At 41.8% G+C, this 19,027-nt stretch overlaps 1 protein-coding gene across 2 annotated transcripts; it reads right to left on the minus strand.

Annotated features, from left to right (window-relative positions):
• Positions 1–1,285: 1,285 nt before the first annotated feature.
• Positions 1,286–18,462, minus strand: LOC106561398 (unconventional prefoldin RPB5 interactor 1). Of its 2 annotated transcripts, XM_045688308.2 has the most exons (11): positions 18,098–18,462; positions 17,234–17,949; positions 16,960–16,994; positions 16,597–16,675; positions 5,305–5,440; positions 4,133–4,224; positions 3,718–3,986; positions 3,305–3,569; positions 3,056–3,207; positions 2,604–2,844; positions 1,286–2,232 (listed from the first exon to the last, which is right to left on the minus strand). In XM_045688308.2, the coding sequence occupies exons 2-11, from the start codon at positions 17,294–17,296 to the stop codon at positions 2,050–2,052; spliced, it is 1,515 nt and encodes a 504-aa protein (XP_045544264.1). In that variant the 5' UTR covers positions 17,297–17,949; positions 18,098–18,462; the 3' UTR covers positions 1,286–2,049. The 2 variants fall into 2 exon arrangements, with proteins under 2 accessions (XP_045544264.1, XP_013980811.1); XM_014125336.3 differs by lacking the exon at positions 17,234–17,949.
• Between the last annotated feature and the right edge of the window lie 565 nt (positions 18,463–19,027).

Consider the following 19,027-nt stretch of genomic DNA (forward strand, 5'->3'; position numbering starts at 1 on the left):
CAATGACTTTCTCACTGGATTATTTTCAAATAGAGAGAGGGAGTTTATTTATACAATAACCACACTCACAATTTATGCACAAATTGTGCATACATCCTCAGGCATTCTACTTATTTATTATAGAAAATGTATAGTCTCAATGTACTGACTTTAGTTGTTGTTAGCTGCTGGTGCACCCTGACACCATTTACCGAGGTCTTTCTTTCAAATGAACTATTTGACCTAAGATTGTTTGAATGTTAAATAGATTCAAGAACATGTGAGTGTGTGCATACTTACAGTATAGAAACATGTCGATTTAATACTTCAGGGGATATTTCATAGACCAAGATTAAGCACAACTACATTTAAAAGCAGCAATTCTCAATAGAACATAGTTTTAAGTACAGGAGTAGGCTTTATCTGGGTCCATGAAACTGGCCCAGGTGTACAGCAAGGAACAGTTTAATGCCCCATGACATTTGTAGCTGGGAGCAAGAGCCTCTTCTCTGAGCATCTGTCTGGTCAACAATACCTGCTCATCTCTGCAAGGAGATCCTAAATTACCTAACTCTTAAATCCCCTTTAAACCCTGCAATGTAGATCTCTCTGTTGTTTTCAATTATTAACGTGCTCCTCTAGATCTCTTTGAAATGTTAAGTACATGTTCCAACATATACTTTCAAAGCTTTTTAAGTCCAATGATCTGTGTCTAGCCAGCGCTCAACCATGTTAAGCATTAGCTAATCTGTCTCATGCTACCTGGATAGATTTTTCCTATTGCAGCCCTAATCCTGACGAGGGGGAATCAACTACGGACCAGTTTAAAAGCCGCTTATCGAACCCTGCACTCTCGCTACTTAGCGAGCAGCTAGTGATAGCTTTTCAAACTCACAAGGTGCAACTTTAATTACAGCGAATCCCAGCGAATTACAGAATTCCCAGCCTACACAGCAGCCCTATGAAGAGGTGGTACAAAAATAGAGTTGGCAAGTCATTTTACATAGGAGAGATGATCTATTGCTGGTCATTGTGGTTCAACATTGTCAAGACATGTGGCATACCTGTGTCATGGACAGGACAGACCAACACGTACATCAGCAGTGGATTGCCATCCTATCACCTCTGACCATAGAACATCAGCCGTCATCTTGGTTATTTCCCAACAATTGTGCATGTTGAGTAGTTGACACTCCGCAGGTTTTCTACTGCGTACGTACAACGTGTCTGTTGGTCTGTCTTTTCCTTTAGTAAGGATTGGAAATAAGGTTCGAGAAAATCTACCCAAAGGGGAGTAACACCTGACTTTGTCCAAAAATCTTTTATTTTCATTCCAGTTTACAACAATATTTCTTTTTGACATAAAGCTGGTCACAGAGGTGGACATACATTCAATAGGCAGATACAATGGGATTTGGGGAAATATAGGGAAGTTAACATCTGACCCTGTCGTAGAATAATTAAGAAAGGAAAAGGCAAAAATAAATTGAACGATGCAGAGTGTCATCTTAGCATAGCAGGCAAAAGCATGGATCAAACAATGAATAGAGTTGTAAACCACTGGCTTTGTCACAGAGTATAGTCAAGACACTGACACAAGATCAACCACCATAAAATGCGCACCTAGGCAGTGTTGACTAATGTAGTGCCATAATGTTGGAGGATGAGGGCTCTAAATAAACTACCTCTATATTTAAAAACATATTGCAGTGAAGTACTAATTCATAAATAATGGGGTTCTTAGCTAAAAAGCTTGATGTTTCATTATACAAGGCAGGTAAATGGTTAAGAGTAAGTGTGTTGGGTTGCTTTCTCAACAATGTTATGCTACTCTTACAGAGTACTGCCTCTTACAGAATAGGCATATTGCAATATAAACAATGTGTACTAACAGGAAAAGCATTATGAAAGAGAAGAAGAGAGGCTTGAAGAGTGATGCCAAAAAAAGAAGAGGGAGGGCAGATCATAGGGTGGGTTCACAGTCTGTCCAACTCAAAAAAGTGTTGGCATAGAAAATCAATGTTAAAAAAGGATCCCGTAGTTTGGATCCTGGAGACTGGCTCTGCTAGGTCACTTCTGCTGCAGCCGGGCAGCTTTGAACTTGGACACCCTCTTTGGGGCCTCTTGGGGGACCTCGGGGGCCACCTCCTCCAGTTTCCTCTCTGGAATGGTGGGCAGCGCTGGCAGAGCAATGGTGAATTGGGGGATCGACAAGGGAATGGGCTCCTTCTCAACCACCATGCCAGAAAAGGCCTGGATCAATGACAAAGAATAAGATGGCAGTTAATGTGACGCTGTAAACTTGGCAGGACATAGACCACTCCTGCTCTAAACATTTATCTAAGTTCAAAGAAATCGCTGTTCAATGTGAACTAATCACCCCTGTCTCTTGCACGTTTTATACCGATGATCGTATTTATTGCACTGTACATTTAAATCATTATCTCTCATGTTTCTTGTCTATTTATTGTATCTGTGCCGTTTTGTTGTATGTGTCTGAAGCACTGCTGTTGCTGTAATAAGAATTTCCCTAAAGGGACAAATAAAGTTGTTGGCATTGAATTGAAGATCTTTACAGTATTAGAATATTGACGGAGTATTGAATCAGGACCAGCTGAGTTTACCTGAAAGCTGCTGGTGGGGTGTAGGAGGACCCCGGTGGGGCTGTCCTCCTCCGTGATACCGTCGCTGGTGTCGCTGTACGTGTTCTCGTCATGGCTCAGAGTGCGTCCAAACGTCCGGCGCTCCTCGAAGTCGGCAGCGCTGCTCTCGCTGGTGTCGCTACACACACTGCTCTCTCTGCTCCGGGACTTCAGGATGGACTTCCTGGGGATGGGCTCGCCGTTCTTCACATCCACAAACAACCTGACAAAAAGCCACAAACATATACCCAGTCAGCCATTTTACCCAATCAGATCGCAGAACTTGTTAATAGACAGACACCATACCGAATCAGAATAAAGAAATCTGGAAACATTCAGAGTAAACACCATTCCATATATGCCATTTTTACATTTGATCCAAAATGTTGCCAAACGGTTTATGCCAACCAAACATTTAATGATTGATGTGTAACCTGTAGAGGTCTGTGGGCGTAGTGATGTTGTGGAGCCCGTGGTGAGAGTGACCGTTGCTGGTGCCGTTCTTCTTTTTCCTCTTGGCTTGCTGCTTCTGTTCTTTCAGCTCACTGAACTTCAACATGGTGTTCTTCCCTGTGTTTATCCTCACCTGGAGAGACAGAGGGACTTGAAGTACATTGATTTACATAGCTCAAATAACATAATGGTTGACTGCGATGAGTTTAATACGCTTCATACACACTGACCTTCTTGGGTTCCACCGTATGAGAGAAATAGATGGTAGGCAAACAGTCGCCTTCCTCCTCCTCTGCTTCATCTTCCTCCTCCTCCCCATCCCTGGTTGACTGGGCTGTACTGTTTAGTTGGCTGCCGTTGTTAGGCACAAACGCCCTGCCTTTGCTCCTCTCATCATGTCCATTGACACGATGATAACTGCCGCTATCTCCCTCCTTCTCTTCCTCAGAGGATGTTGTGTCGTCGTTGCCATTGGTGTCTGCACTGTCAAACTGTCTGAAAACAATAGAAACAAAGTATCAAGCCGGGAGAAATCTAATCTTCACATATTTTCTTATGAAACACAGGTGTGAAGGTGGATAGAGTGGCGCTGAATTACTCCTCAATTTGAACATCTATGCATTTTGTGTGTATTTAACTCTACCGGTGATGCTCCTCTTCCTGCTCCTCCTGCGCTTCCAACTCATCCAGTCTGGCCCATAGCTCCTCCTCAGACAGCACTCTTCTCCTGCTCCCTCCATCTCCCTCTCCACTGCCCTCTTCGTCATCCTCCTCCTCTTCTTCCTCTATCTTCACAACAGCCTCCATCTTGGGCTTAGAGTGGGGCTTAAGAGCCACACGCTGCTTTCCTTTGCTGACCATTTCTTCAATACTTCCAACCTCTTCTCTGATGTCCACATAGTCCCCTTTAGCCTGAGGAAACAGAGAAGGGTATAAGTGTGGGTGTGTTTAAAATATCTGATCATATAAATAGATTTTCTGCACAGGGAGTTGTCTATCAGATAAGCTGGCTGAAGAGGATCCTAAAAACTCTTTGTTATCGCTGTAATAACACTTACGCCTGAGAGTTTTTCTAGATCCTCTGTAAACCCAACTCTGGCTTCAAAGTCCTTCCTCGTCTTGTGCAAGTCATACAGCGCACTATTTACATCTAAAAAACAAAGCACAAAAATTGTGTGATGGAATAGAAAGATCCACCAGCAAGGGGTTAAACTCTGAACACAGTAAAAAAGAAAAAGGAAAATTATGACAAACAGTTCATAACATCGCATGCCCTCGGTGCTACTTCGGATCATTAAATCTTCACAACAATTAAACCCCCGTTCACTAATGGCAGCAGGGGCTCCGTTGCCATGGCGACAGCGAGCCTTCAAGCCGTACGTCTCGAAACGTTGGGGAAAGGTCAAACGCAGACGGCCTGACAACTCAGCGGGGCTGTTTGACAGATCTCAGCGATCCATGTTTGCATTATGGCACTTAGTTGTGTAAAAGCAGCCTGGGCAGGGTCAGGGAAGGTTATGGCACATTCACGCTTCAGGTAAACACCAGTCTAATAATGGCCGCATCATCATCACACATTGTTATTTAGGCCCATCTGACGCTATATATATTAAAGAGCTTTTTCGGATGCAGAGTGAATACCAAAGGGGAGCAAAGGGGAAAAAACTGTCTTTGGACAGGAGGGTTTAAGGCTGGACATATTGTGACAAAATAATTGCAGAGGATGGCCGAAATCGATTTGCGTAACCAACAAATAGCAATCTGGACATAATTCCGCATTTTCAATAGAAATGAACTTGCAGTATTGCAAATTATGACCATGATGATTGTGTGTTATTACTTATTTGCTAATGCAATTGTAATTTGATCGATAATTGTCCATCAGAAAAAATGTTTCAAACATTCTAACAATCCAAGTATTCACAAAATAAGTAGCCATTCAACTTTTAGTTTGAACTGAGTGATCACCTCTTTTTCGGTTTGTCTGACAGCAAGTCTATGACAACAGCCCCCCCTGCTGGATGAACCGTGGTAGTGTTGAGAAGACATTCAAAACATGACCTCAATCTTTCTCAAGAATTATCACTAGCATACACTGCAAAACAATATATAGGCATACAATTGAGGAGTTCTCTCGTTTTTTTTATAATATTAGTTATGTGAGTGTCAGAGTTGGGCAAGGTGCCATGGTATCTGAAAAAATTCAAAATGGCTTCCAAAACAAACGCACGTTTCTTCCTGTGCTCCACGAGCTTCTGGGCCTGCTTGGCAGAGCACTTTGCAAACCAGTTGTCCCCCAGCAGCACGGTGATCTCATTGGTATGGACCAGCTTCCCAGGCATGAAGGCCAGAGGGCCAAATGGCACCTGTTACAGCAAAGAGGAGAAGGAGATCAATTTGCATTATTCAAGTTGAGTTCAAGTTTCAACTTGACTTTCAATCGTTTTTATAGAATTTTTGTTGTATACAGTACTTTTATTTAACCTTTATTTAACTAGGCAAGTCAGTTAAGAAGAAATTCTTATTTAGAATGACGGCCTACCAAAAGGCAAAAGGCCTCCCGCGGGAACGGGGGCTGGGATAAAAATAAAAATATATAATAATATATAGAACAAAACACACATCACGAGAAGAGAGACAACACTACATAAAGAGAGACCTAAGACAACAACACATGACAACACAGCATGGTAGCAACACAACATGGTAACAGGAAAAAATACGGTACAAACATTATTGGGCATAGACAACAGCACAAAAGGCAAGAAGGTAGAGACGACAATACATCACGCAAAGCAGCCACAACTGTCAGTAAGTGTCCATGATTGAGTCTTTGAATGAAGAGATTGAGATAAAAACTGTCCAGTTTGAGTGTTTGTTGCAGCTCATTCCAGTCGCTAGCTGCAGCGAACTGAAAAGACGAGCGACCCAGGGATGTGTGTGCTTTGGGGACCTTTAACAGAATGTGACTGGAAGAACGGGTGTTGTATGTGGAGGATGAGGGCTGCAGTAAATATCTCAGATAGGGAGGAGTGAAACCTAAGAGGGTTTATTAATAAGCATCAACCAGTGTGTCTTACGATAGTACCAGTCAAACGTTTGGACAAACCTACTCATTCAAGGGTTTTTCTTTATTTTTACATTGTAGAATAAAAGTGAACACATCAAAACTATTAAATAGTGGCACAGCGGTCTAAGGCACTGCATCTCGGTGCTAGAGGCGTCACTACAGACCCTGGTTCGATTCCAGGCTGTATCACAACCGGCCGTGATTGGGAGTCCCATAGGGTGGCACACAATTGGCCCAGCACTCTCCTCCTTGGTCAAAATAACCCTTACACAGCCTGGAGATGTGTTGCGTCATTGTCCTGTTGAAAAACAAATGATAGTCCCACTAAGCGCAAACCAGATGGGGTGGCATATCCCTGCAGAATGTGGTGGTAGCCATGCTGGTTAAGTGTTCCTTGAATTATAAATAAATCACAGACAGTGTCACCAACAAAGCACCCCCACACCTCCATGATTCACGGTGGGAACCACACATGCAGAGATCTGTTCACCTTGACTGACCTTTATGTCTTAAAGTAATGATGGACTGTCATTTCTCTTTGCTTATTTGAGTTGTTCTTGCCATAATATGGACTTGGTCTTTTACCAAGTATGCTATCTTCTGTATACCACCCCTACCTTGTCACAAAACAACTGATTGGGTCAAATGCATTAAGGAAAGAAATTCCACAAATGTTACAGTTTTTGACAATCGCTAGGACCCATTTCTCAATACTTAGGTCACTTTTTCAAAACTCTTCACACAGTGAGCACAACAGTAGTCTATGTGGGCTAAACTGTGGATCATTTTTCATTGCTTTGGCACAAAATGCATTCAATAACTAAATCTTTCAAATGTCATTAATTATTTTCTCACTCAGACACAACCACCACCAAAACTCTATGTACCTACAGGCCAATTTGCAAATGTTTACATACTCTTTTCAAAACTGTTAAACTTAAATTCAAAACCTAACATAAAACAAAATTGAATAAGACAGCAATTTGCTACATTTGTACAGTAATACCGTATTGAAATATACTGCTCAAAAAAATAAAGGGAACACTTAAACAACACAATGTAACTCCAAGTCAATCACACTTCTGTGAAATCAAACTGTCCACTTAGGAAGCAACACTGATTGACAATAAATTTCACATGCTGTTGTGCAAATGGAATAGACAACAGGTGGAAATTATAGGCAATAAGCAAGACACCCCCAATAAAGGAGTGCTTCTGCAGGTGGAGACCACAGACCACTTCTCAGTTCCTATGCTTCCTGGCTGATGTTTTGGTCACTTTTGAATGCTTTCACTCTAGTGGTAGCATGAGACGGAGTCTACAACCCACACAAGTGGCTCAGGTAGTGCAGCTCATCCAGGATGGCACATCAATGCGAGCTGTGGCAAGAAGGTTTGCTGTGTCTGTCAGCGTAGTGTCCAGAGCATGGAGGCGCTACCAGGAGACAGGCCAGTACATCAGGAGACGTGGAGGAGGTCGTAGGAGGGCAACAACCCAGCAGCAGGACCGCTACCTCCACCTTTGTGCAAGGAGGAGCACTGCCAGAGCCCTGCAAAATGACCTCCAGCAGGCCACAAATGTGCATGTGTCTTCTCAAACGGTCAGAAACAGACTCCATGAGGGTGGTATGAGGGCCCGACGTCCACAGGTGGGGGTTGTGCTTACAGCCCAACACCGTGCAGGACGTTTGGCATTTGCCAGAGAACACCAAGATTGGCAAATTCGCCACTGGAGCCCTGTGCTCTTCACAGATGAAAGCGGGTTCACACTGAGCACATGTGACAGACGTGACAGAGTCTGGAGACGCCGTGGAGAACATTCTGCTGCCTCCAACATCCTCCAGCATGACCGGTTTGGCGGTGGGTCAGTCATGGTGTGGGGTGGCATTTCTTTGGGGGGCCGCACAGCCCTCCATGTGCTCGCCAGAGGTAGCCTGACTGCCATTAGGTACCGAGATGAGATCCTCAGACCCCTTGTGAGACCATATGCTGGTGCGGTTGGCCCTGGGTTCCTCCTAATGCAAGACAATGCTAGACCTCATGTGGCTGGAGTGTGTCAGCAGTTCCTGCAAGAGGAAGGCATTGATGCTATGGACTGGCCCGCCCGTTCCCCAGACCTGAATCCAATTGAGCACATCTGGGACATCATGTCTCGCTCCATCCACCAACGCCACGTTGCACCACAGACTGTCCAGGAGTTGGCGGATGCTTTAGTCCAGGTCTGGGAGGAGATCCCTCAGGAGAACATCCGCCACCTCATCAGGGGCATGCCCAGGCGTTGTAGGGAGGTCATACAGGCACGTGGAGGCCACACACACTACTGAGCCTCATTTTCACTTGTTTTAAGGACATTACATCGAAGTTGGATCAGCCTGTAGTGTGGTTTTCCACTTTAATTTTGAGTGTGAATCCAAATCCAGACCTCCATGGGTTGATAAAATTGGATTTCCATTGATTATTTTTGTGTGATTTTGTTGTCAGCACATTCAACTATGTAAAGAAAAAAGTATTTAATAAGATTATTTCTTTCATTCAGATCTAGGATGTGTTGTTTAAGTGTTCCCTTTATTTTTTTGTGCAGTGTATATTCCAAATCTAAAAGAAATAAATACTATCAAAACAATTAGACCAACCACAGCTGATTCCCATTGTAGCTGAACACCTACCCAGGTGTTAGTCTTTCAATTTCATTACCATCTATACAAAAGGGGACATCTTAGGAATAATGCTGGACTGTAATATAAACATGGACCCAGCCAGAGATAGAGAAGTGGCTGACAGAGGAAGAAGAGTGGCTGGGAGAGGGAGGGAGAGGAGTACGTATGCATGGTGGAAAAGACTGAGTGGAAGATCAAGAGCTGTAGTCTCAGTTGAGATTAGGGCTACTATAATTGATCATGTAATAAATCATGGTCTATCAATGAGAGAGGCTGGTCTGAGAGTGCAGACAAATCTGCAACGCTCAACAGTGGCATCTATTGTGAGAAATAAACAACACGTAAGATGTCCATTCTGCAAGGGCACATTCTGCACATTTCAAAAGTAAATTGAGCAAAGCCTCCAAACCCACTTGTGTGTAATTGTTTTTGTATTTCTGCTTAGGACCCAACAGTTACCTCCTACAGGCGGGAGAGGTAGGATTTTCACTGCTGTGCAGGAAACTGCAATCGTTGATATGGTCATCAGAAACAATGGCATAAAACTCACAGAGATTGGGGACAGAGTGTTGGCAGACAACATTACATTTGGAAATATTCACAATGTAAGCATGACAACTATTTCTAGAGTCCTGAAACAACATCAAGTCAGGATGAAGCAGTTGTACACTGTCCCCTTTGAGAGGAACTCTGAACGAGTCAAGCAACTCAGGAACCAATATGTCCAGGTAAGATGACTATAAAATACACAACTGGTTTTGAACAAAACCAAACAGGGCAGAGGCACACAATGACATGTTTTAAGGTATAATGTAAACTACCGTAATAGCCTAACTCTTATATTGCCTTGTGGATTTATTTTAGGTAGTCATGGAGATTAAAGCAAGGCAAACACCCCACATATTCATCTTTGTGGATGAGGCTGGTTTCAACTTGGCCAAAACACAGTTGCGAGGAAGGAATGTGATTGGGAAAAGAGCCACAGTGGATGTCCCGGGCCAGAGGGGTGCCAGCATTACAATGTGTGCAGCAGTATCCTCTGATGGATTGCTGTTACACAAACCGCTAATTGGGCCATACAACGCAGAGCGCCTCATTTAATTCCTGGGTGACCTCTATAGAATGGTTGTGCCAGGTGAGGAAAGGGTTGCAGTGAGGCGAAATCAGCCAACGTTTGTAATTGTTTGGGACAATGTGGCATCTCACCAATCCCGTGCAGTCACAGTGGTTTGCAGCCCATCCCAGGATGGTGTCACTTTTCCTCCCGCCTTACTCTCCATTCCTCAACCCCATAGAATAATTATTTTCCTCATGGAGGTGGAAGGTTTATGACCACATGATCAAATGTCCCTCCTGGATGCAATGAATGCTGGATGCCTGGACATATCTGCAGAAGATTTCCAGAGATGGACCAGGCATGCCAAAATATTATTTCCTAGGTGTATTGCCCAAAATGACATAAGATGTAATGTGGAGGAGAACCTGTGGCCAAATGCAGAAGACAGGGTTGACTAGCATTTCTACTGTATCTGTATCGGTAGACGGTGTATATACAAATTCTTGTATTTTGGAATCACTCAATGCCAAAAATGACATAAAAAATATTGAAGCATATTGCATCATGTCTGATTCATTCCTGTAACATATACTGCAGTGAATTCTAAACAGTAGAGAGTTGTCATTCTTGTTAGTTATTTTTTTTTACAAAAGAAAACATTGTGTAATGCTACCTGTTGTTAGTGTTTTTTAGGTCATTGTTTTATGAGTGACAAAGTGTTCTTGTTGGGTGACAAACTTTGTGAGTGTTATGGAATAATGAGTTAACCTCTCTTGGGTAGGGGGCAGTATTTTCACGTCCGGATAAAAAAAACGTACCCGATTTAATCTGGTTATTACTCCTGCCCAGAAACTAGAATATGCATATAATTGTTTGATTTGGATAGAAAACACACTAAAGTTTCTAAAACTGTTTGAATGGTGTCTGTGAGTATAACAGAACTCATATGGCAGGCCAAAACCTGAGAAGATTCTATACAGGAAGTGCCCTCTCTGACCATTTCTTGGCCTTCTATAGCCTCCTTATCGAAAACAGAGGATCTCTGCTGTAACGTGACATTTTCTAAGGCTCCCATAGGCTCTCAGAAGGCGCCAGAACGGGGAATGATGACACGGGTGCGCGCGTGCACGTGAAGACACCATTTTCTTCTTTCAGTCTTTGAACGAAAACAACGTCTCCCGGTCGGAATATTATCGCTATTTTATGAGAAAAATCGCATAAAAATTGATTTTAAACAGCGTTTGACATGCTTCAAAGTACGGTAATGGAATATTTTGACATTTTTTGTCACGACATGCATCCGCGCGTCACCGTTCGGATAGGGACCTGAACGCACGGACAAAACAGAGGATATTTGAACATAACTATGAATTATTTTGAACCAAAACAACATTTGTGGTTGAAGTAGAAGTCCTGGGAGTGCATTCTGACGAAGAACAGCAAAGGTAATCCAATTTTTCTTATAGTAATTCTGAGTTTAGTGAACGCCAAACTTGGTGGGTGTCAAATTAGCTAGCCGGTGATGGCGAGCTATCTACTCAAAATATTGCAAAATGTGCTTTGGCCGAAAAGCTATTTTAAAATCTGACACCACGATTGCATAAAGGAGTTCTGTATTTATAATTCTTAAAATAATTGTTATGTTTTTTTGTGAACGTTTATCGTGAGTAATTTAGTAAATTCACCGCAAGTTTTCGGTATGTTTGCTAGTTCTGAACGTCACATGCTAATGTAAAAAGCTGTTTTTTGATATAAATATGAACTTGATTGAACAAAACATTCATGTATTGTATAACCTGTTATGGCTAGGGGGCAGTATTTTCACGGCTGGATAAAAAACGTACCCGATTTAATCTGGTTACTACTCCTGCCCAGTAACTAGAATATGCATATAATTATTGGCTTTGGATAGAAAACACTCCAAAGTTTCTAAAACTGTTTGAATGGTGTCTGTGAGTATAACAGAACTCAAATGGCAGGTCAAAACCTGAGAGATTCCTTTACAGGAAGTGGCCTGTCTGACCATTTCTTGAACTTCTTTGCCATCTCTATCTATTACAAAGGATCTCTGCTCTAACGTGACACTTCCTACGTCTTCCATAGGCTCTCAGAGCCCGGGAAAAACCTGAATGTCGTCATTCCAGCCCCAGGCTGAAACACATTATCGCCTTTCTCAAGTGGCCGATCAAGGGACTGTGGGCTTAGGCGCGTGCACTGGCCGCCCCCGTCTTTGTGATTTTTCCTCTGTTTGCCGAAAAGGAGATTCCCGGTCGGAATATTATCGCTTTGTTACGAGATAAATTGCATAAAATTTGATTTTAAACAGCGGTTGACATGCTTCGAAGTACGGTAATGGAATATTTACAATTTTTTTGTCACGAATTGCGCCATGCGCACGACCCTTCTTTACCATTTCGGATAGTTTCTGGAGCGCACGAACAAAACGCCGCTATTCGGATATAACGATGGATTATTTGGGACCAAACGAACATTTGTTATTGAAGTAGCAGTCCTGGGAGTGCATTCTGACGAAGACAACAAAGGTAATAACATTTTTGTTATAGTAAATCTGATTTTGGTGAAGGCTAAACTTGCCGGGTGTCTAAATAGCTAGCCCGTGATGGCTGGGCTATGTACTTAGAATATTGCAAAATGTGCTTTCACCAAAAAGCTATTTTAAAATCGGACATATCGAGTGCATAGAGGAGTTCTGTATCTATAATTCTTAAAATAATTGTTATGCTTTTTGTGAACGTTTATCGTGAGTAATTTAGTAAATTGTTAGTAAATTCCCCGGAAGTTTGCGGGGGGTATGCTAGTTCTGAACGTCACATGCTAATGTAAAAAGCTGTTTTTTGATATAAATATGAACTTGATTGAACAAAACATGCATGTATTGTATAACATAATGTCCTAGGTGTGTCATCTGATGAAAATCATCAAAGGTTAGTGCTGCATTTAGCGGTCTTCTGGGTTTTTGTGACATTATATGCTAGCTTGAAAAATGGGTGTCTGATTATTTCTGGCTGGGTACTCTGCTGACATAATCTAATGTTTTGCTTTCGCTGTAAAGCCTTTTTGAAATCGGACAGTGTGGTTAGATAAAGGAGAGTCTTGTCTTTAAAATGCTGTGAAATAGTCATATGTTTGAAAAATTGAAGTTTTTGTATTTTTGAGGAATTTGTAATTCGCGCCACGCCTATCATTGGATATTGGAGCAGGTGTTCCGCTAGCGGAACATCTAGATGTAAGAGGTTAACATAATGTCCTAGGAGTGTCATCTGATGAAGATCATCAAAAGGTTAGTGCTGCATTTAGCTGTGGTTTTGGTTTTTGTGACATTATATGCTAGCTTGGAAAATGGGTATGTGATTATTTCTGGCTGGGTACTCTCCTGACAATCTAATGTTTTGCTTTCGTTGTAAAGCCTTTTTGAAATCGGACAATGTGGTTAGATTAACGAGAGTCTTGTCTTTAAAATGGTGTAAAATAGTCATATGTTTGAGAAATTGAAGTTATAGCATTTTTAAGGTTTTTGAATATCGCGCCACTCGATTCCACTGGCTGTTGACTAGGTGGGACGATTTCGTCCCACATACCTGAGAGAGGTTAAGACATGTAAGAAGTGTTTTGGTAGTTTTAGTGCATTTTGGATGTGAAATTAACTGCTGTGCCAAGCTGAAAGTTGGTTAGGAGAACTGTGTGAAGAGTTTTGAAAAGTGACTTAAGTATTGAGAACTGGGTCCTAAAGATTTTTTTTTTTACAATGTAATTGAAATGCATTCCAGGTGGCTACCTCATGAAGCTGGCTGAGAGAATGGCAAGAATGTGAAAAGCTGTCATCAAGGCAAAGGGTGGCTACTTAGAAGAGTCTAAAATCTCTTTTGATTTAACACTTTTTTGGTTACTACATGATTCCATGTTTTTTATTTATTAAATGTTTAACTAGGCACATCAGTTAAGAACAAATTATTATTTATAATGACGGCCTACTCCGGCCAAACCCTAACCCGGACGACGCTGGGCCAATTGCGCGCCGCCCTATGGGACTCCCAATCACGGCCGGTTGTGATACAGCCTGGAATCGAACCAGGTTCTGTAGTGACGCCTCTAGCACCGAGATGCAGTGCCTTAGACCGCTGTGCCACTATTTAATAGTTTTGATGTCTTCAAAACTAAAAAATAGTAAAAATAAAGAAAAACCCTGGAATGAGTAGGTGTGTCCAAACTTTTGAATGTCACTGTATATTAGGGCAATTTAAACATGGTTCTGCATACTTTTTTACAAACTAAAAGTGAAGCTGAATAGCTGAAAGAAAAGGAGAATAGAAACTGATAGTGAAAGATAAGGCCTTCCCTACAACACACCATATGTAAACATCTCAAAAGCACCCATCTCGCTGTATTAACTGCTGTGTTTTCGCTCCAGATCAAGAGGGGACAATGGCTTGGGAATTCACTCGACACACCTCATAATAAACTGTAAATAATACCCTGCTATGGAAACTCACTCCCCAGTGCATTTACTGCAATTGAGTGGACAAGATGGCCCCGACAGACACGGTCACCCTGTTTCCTAGCCAAATTTGCATTATTTCACATTTTTGTATTATTTCTTACATTTGCTCAGAAATTTCCAGTATAATTTCATACAGCCAATTTTTTTGTTGTTGTTTTATCCACTTTGTATATGGGTGCTTACATTTATCCTATTTCACACATGTACAAGTTCGAATTGTTAATGTATTTGTTGCTGTTGATAATAGCTGACACACCCTCAACTATTATCAATGGCAACCCAGGAGCAATTAGGGTTAAGTGCCTTGCTCAAGGGCACAGACAGATTTTTCACCTAGTCAGCTCAGGGATTTGAACCAGCAACCTTTTGGTTACTGGCCCAACACTCCTAACCGCTAGGCTACCTGCCACGGTTAGGATATATATAGTATTCTAGTCATGGCTCATCCTGTACAACTACTGCCATACACACCTTTTTCTAATCATATGCTGTCCATACATTAAATATACACACAGTGCTTTCAGAAAGTATTCAGACCCCTTGACTTAAAAAAAAAAGTTACAGCCTTAAAAAAAAAAAATGTTTAGGTTATGTTCCCCCCCTCAATCTACACACAATACACCATAATGACAAAGCAAAAACAGGTTAATACATTTTAGCAAATTTATTGAAAACAGAAATCTTACATTTACACAAGTATTCAGACCCTTTACTCAGTACTTCGTTGAAGCACCTTTGGCAGCAATTACAGCCTTGAGTCTTCTTGGGTATGACGCTACAAGCTGCGCACACCTGTATTTGGGAATTTCATCCCATTCTTCTCTGCTGATCCTCTGAAGCTCTGTCAGGTTGGATGGGGAGCGTTGCTGCACAGCTATTTTCAGGTCTCTCCAGAGATGTTCGATCGGGTTCAAGTCCGGGCTCTGGCTAGGCTACTCAAGGACATTGAGAATTGTCCCGACATTTGTCCCGACATTGAGAACAGTCCCCTGGCTGTGTGCTTAGGGTCGTTGTCATGTTGGAAGGTGAACCGTCGTCCCAGTCTGAGGTCCTGAGCGTTCTGGAGCAGGTTTTCATCAAGGATCTCTCTGTACTTTGCTCTGCTCATCTTTCCCTTTATCCTGACTAGTCTCCCAGTCCCTGCCGCTGAAAAACACCTCCCACAGCATGATGCTGCCACCACCATGCTTCACCGTAGAGAAGGTGCCAAGTTTCCTCCAGACGTGACGCTTGGCATTCAGGCAAAAGAGTTCAAACTTGGTTTCATCAGGACAAGAGAATCTTGTTTCTCATGGTCTGAGAGTCATTAGGTGCCTTTTGGAAAACTCCAAGCGGGCTGTCATGTGCCTTTTACTGAGGAGTGGCTTCGTCTGGCCACTCTACCATAAAGGCCTGATTGGTGGAGTGCTACAGAGATGGGACAATCTTCCAGAAGGACATCCATCTCCACAGAGGAACTCTGGAGCTCTGTCAGAGTGACCATGAGGTTCTTGGTCACCTCCCTGATCAAGGCCCTTCTCCCCCGATTGCTCAGTTTGGGCAGGCGGCCAGATCTAGGAAGAGTCTAGGTGGTTCCAAACTTCTTCCATTTAAGAATGATGGAGGCCACTGTGTTCTTGGAGACCTTCAATGTTGTAGAGATTTTTTGGTACCCTTCCCCAGATCTGTGCCTAGACACAATCCTGTCTCTGTGCTTTATGGACAATTGCTTTGACCTCATGGCTTGGTTTTTGCTCTGACATGCACTGTCAACTGTGGGACCTTATATAGAAAGGTGTGTGCCTTTCCAAATCATGTCCAATTGAATTTACCACATGTGGACTCCAATCAAGTTGTAGAAACATCTCAAGGATGATCAATGGAAACCAGATGCTCTTGAGCTCAATTTCAAATCTCATCGCAAAGATTGCTTTGTCATTATGGAATATTGTGTGTAGACTGATGGAACATTTTTTATTTAATACATTTTGGAATAAGGCTGTAATGTAACAAAATGTGGTAAAAGTGAAGGGGTCTGAATACTGTATATATATTATATATATGCTCTGGACTCTGATATTGCTCGTTCTGACATTTCTTAATAATTGTTTATTTTATTGTGTGGGCGGGGGGGGGTTGTGTGTGTATTGTTATTGCATTTTGTTGCATCTGCGATAACATCTGCAAATCTGTGTGCGCAACCAATAAACTTTGATTTGATAAGAGAAAGATGGAACGTACCATGATGTCATAGGACACCTGATCTGGAAGAGTTTTGAGTCGATCCTCGAGGGTTTCATAGTCACCTTTTACCTTCGCCCTGAAAGTCCAAAGTTTTTTTTATTTCAGTTCAAAAATGGCACACACACAAAACATTACACATGCCCTTCCTGATCTACAGGTTATGCCTGAAAGGACACACAGATCTCATGTTTAGCCTATCTATCTATGTACTATCAAGGATGTGGTGAGTGACTCGTGGTGGAACTAGTAGCGTTATCTAGAAGCACAGTAGCACCCTAACGCACAAGATGCTGTGTGTATGAGTGGTAGTGGCTGACTCCTATGCTATAGTCACTACGTGGAATCGCTACACAAACTCACCAGTGCTGGATCTGACCTTCGCAGCCTTGCACCACCTGTTGTTAACAGAGTGACAATTATTTAGGTCAAACTTTGCATTTCTATTCTCCCTAAAAAAAAAAACTGTCAGAAGAACCCCCTGTACAGTTGTTTACATGTACTCACTGGGGGAAAACAACACAGAAGCAAATTCTCGGGAAGTTTAGAGTGTTTTGGTTAAACAGCTGTCAAAGATGAATTGTATCGAAATGTAAAAGGATCAAAAACTTTTCTGAACCACCCAGTATATACTTACATACACTGGAGCACCAACCTGGGGGCAGGAAGGGGCATCTGCATACTTTGCAATGGATGTCATACCAGGAAGTAGCCTACTACAGTACTACACTTTGGGTAGAAGCATGTCCCAACACATTAGGCCTATGTTTCTATTTGAAAGAAGGCATAAAGTTGCACCCTCCATTGCATGCTGCATGACTCCAATTCTAATGTAACACAACAAGAACATGACTTTGCCAACTGACTAACAGTAGCTAGCTAGCTCTTTACTGTTGTCCTATACTGCATTTGCATTGCCTGTAAATGCCTTTTATTAAACATCATCAGTCATCAATGCCTTACACTTTGGATTGATATTCGCTATACACTTAGATAAGATTAAACTAGTTAGTTATGGATGTTGAATCTAGGTTAATGTTTAATGGGCAGTAGGCCGGCCGCACAAGGAAATGCGTGTGTATTGTTACGTGCATGGTTCATTTGTTTACTTTTCATGCATTGTACTTGCTGAAATAGATAAACATGGGTCAATATCAGAGCAATTGACAAACTTGATGATGCATACTCGATGGTTGTACACAACATGGCTTGTCCAGGATCCACGCTGAAATAAACAACAAGCAACATGTGACTGCTACCTCAAGGAAGCTTCTAGAAAAAAAGGTTTAGAAAATGTCCACGATAAATGATCTGTCGAAGAGGCCACGCGCACATAAATGAATATGCAACCTGCTGAAAGAGAATGTATGTTAGGTCTCATCTCACGAAAATGCAAAAAGATTTGCATAATTCTGTTGTCGACCGCGTGCATGATCAACACGCACAGCTCACGCTAGCCAGGTAACGTTAGCTACAGTAGCAAGCTAATTCATTGTTTTACCTTTTTATGCTCCACTCGAAGTCTATCAACTCCTTGTGGGACCTCTATATTCATTTTATTTCTCTCAGCCATTTTCCCATGTAATATTTAGATGAAAATGTGACGTTTGTCAATAAAAAATAATGCTCAGGGGTTGTAAGTCCTAAAAAAATGTTTATGAATGCAATTGCAGGTATTCCTGAGAGGCGTTTTCCTATTATTCATCAAAGGGGCAGTGGTAGATATCCAAGATTTCGGAAGTGAAACCATTTCACATTCTCATTTTAGGATTTCAGCATGATCTCCGGAATATAATCCTCTGTTGTTCAGCGTCCTCCTCACCGACCCTGCGCCATGTTCCTCTACCCGTTTCCCAGTGTACTCTGGGTAAAATGCTCTCAAGCACAACAATGTTGCAAATGCATGAAAAATGATAACATAATGTAAACAATAGGCTACAGACAGACAGCATTTCCCTTTCTCGCAATGTTGTTAAATTAAACATTACAAACTGTCTCTTTCCACGTTCCGTGAGGTAAATTGACTGTATATATTGTGTGATTGGTTCCAATCCCCCTTCCCCATTAAATGCCATAATTATATTTTAAACCCAGAGCGTTAGTTTATATTTGAACTTTCATTTTAGTCGTTTAGCAGACGCTCTTATACAGAGCGATTTACAGTAGCGAGTGCACACATTTACATACTTTGCAAATTATATCAAATAGTTAGTTGTAAATTCACTGTAGTTACAGAGCATTGGTTAAAACTTTATTCCATCAATCCAATTAGTATGATAAACTGAGGTTGTAAAATTACTGTAATCATGTTCTTTTACATTATTGTGAATTATGCAAGATCGAATCTTCTACTTATGTTGCACCAAGATGCACATACAATTAATTTGTCAGATGCTCACATGATAGAGGCCAGCAGTATAGTTTGGAAGAT

The sequence above is a fragment of the Salmo salar genome, chromosome 10, assembly GCF_965601325.2.
Source record: "Salmo salar chromosome 10, fSalSal1, whole genome shotgun sequence".
Classification (NCBI taxonomy): Eukaryota; Metazoa; Chordata; class Actinopteri; order Salmoniformes; family Salmonidae; genus Salmo; species Salmo salar.

What these genes read in the sequence shown, in the direction of transcription:
- LOC106561398 (XM_014125336.3), bottom strand. Translation starts at nt 18,169, where the DNA reads ATGGCTGAGAGAAATAAAATGAATATAGAGGTCCCACAAGGAGTTGAT. An exon ending in AGGTGTCCTATGACATCATG is followed by an intron (nt 5,441 to 16,596) that starts GTACGTTCCATC and finishes TTGCTGTAACAG; the next exon opens with GTGCCATTTGGCCCTCTGGC. An exon ending in ATCTAGAAAAACTCTCAGGC is followed by an intron (nt 3,987 to 4,132) that starts GTAAGTGTTATT and finishes CTGTTTCCTCAG; the next exon opens with GCTAAAGGGGACTATGTGGA.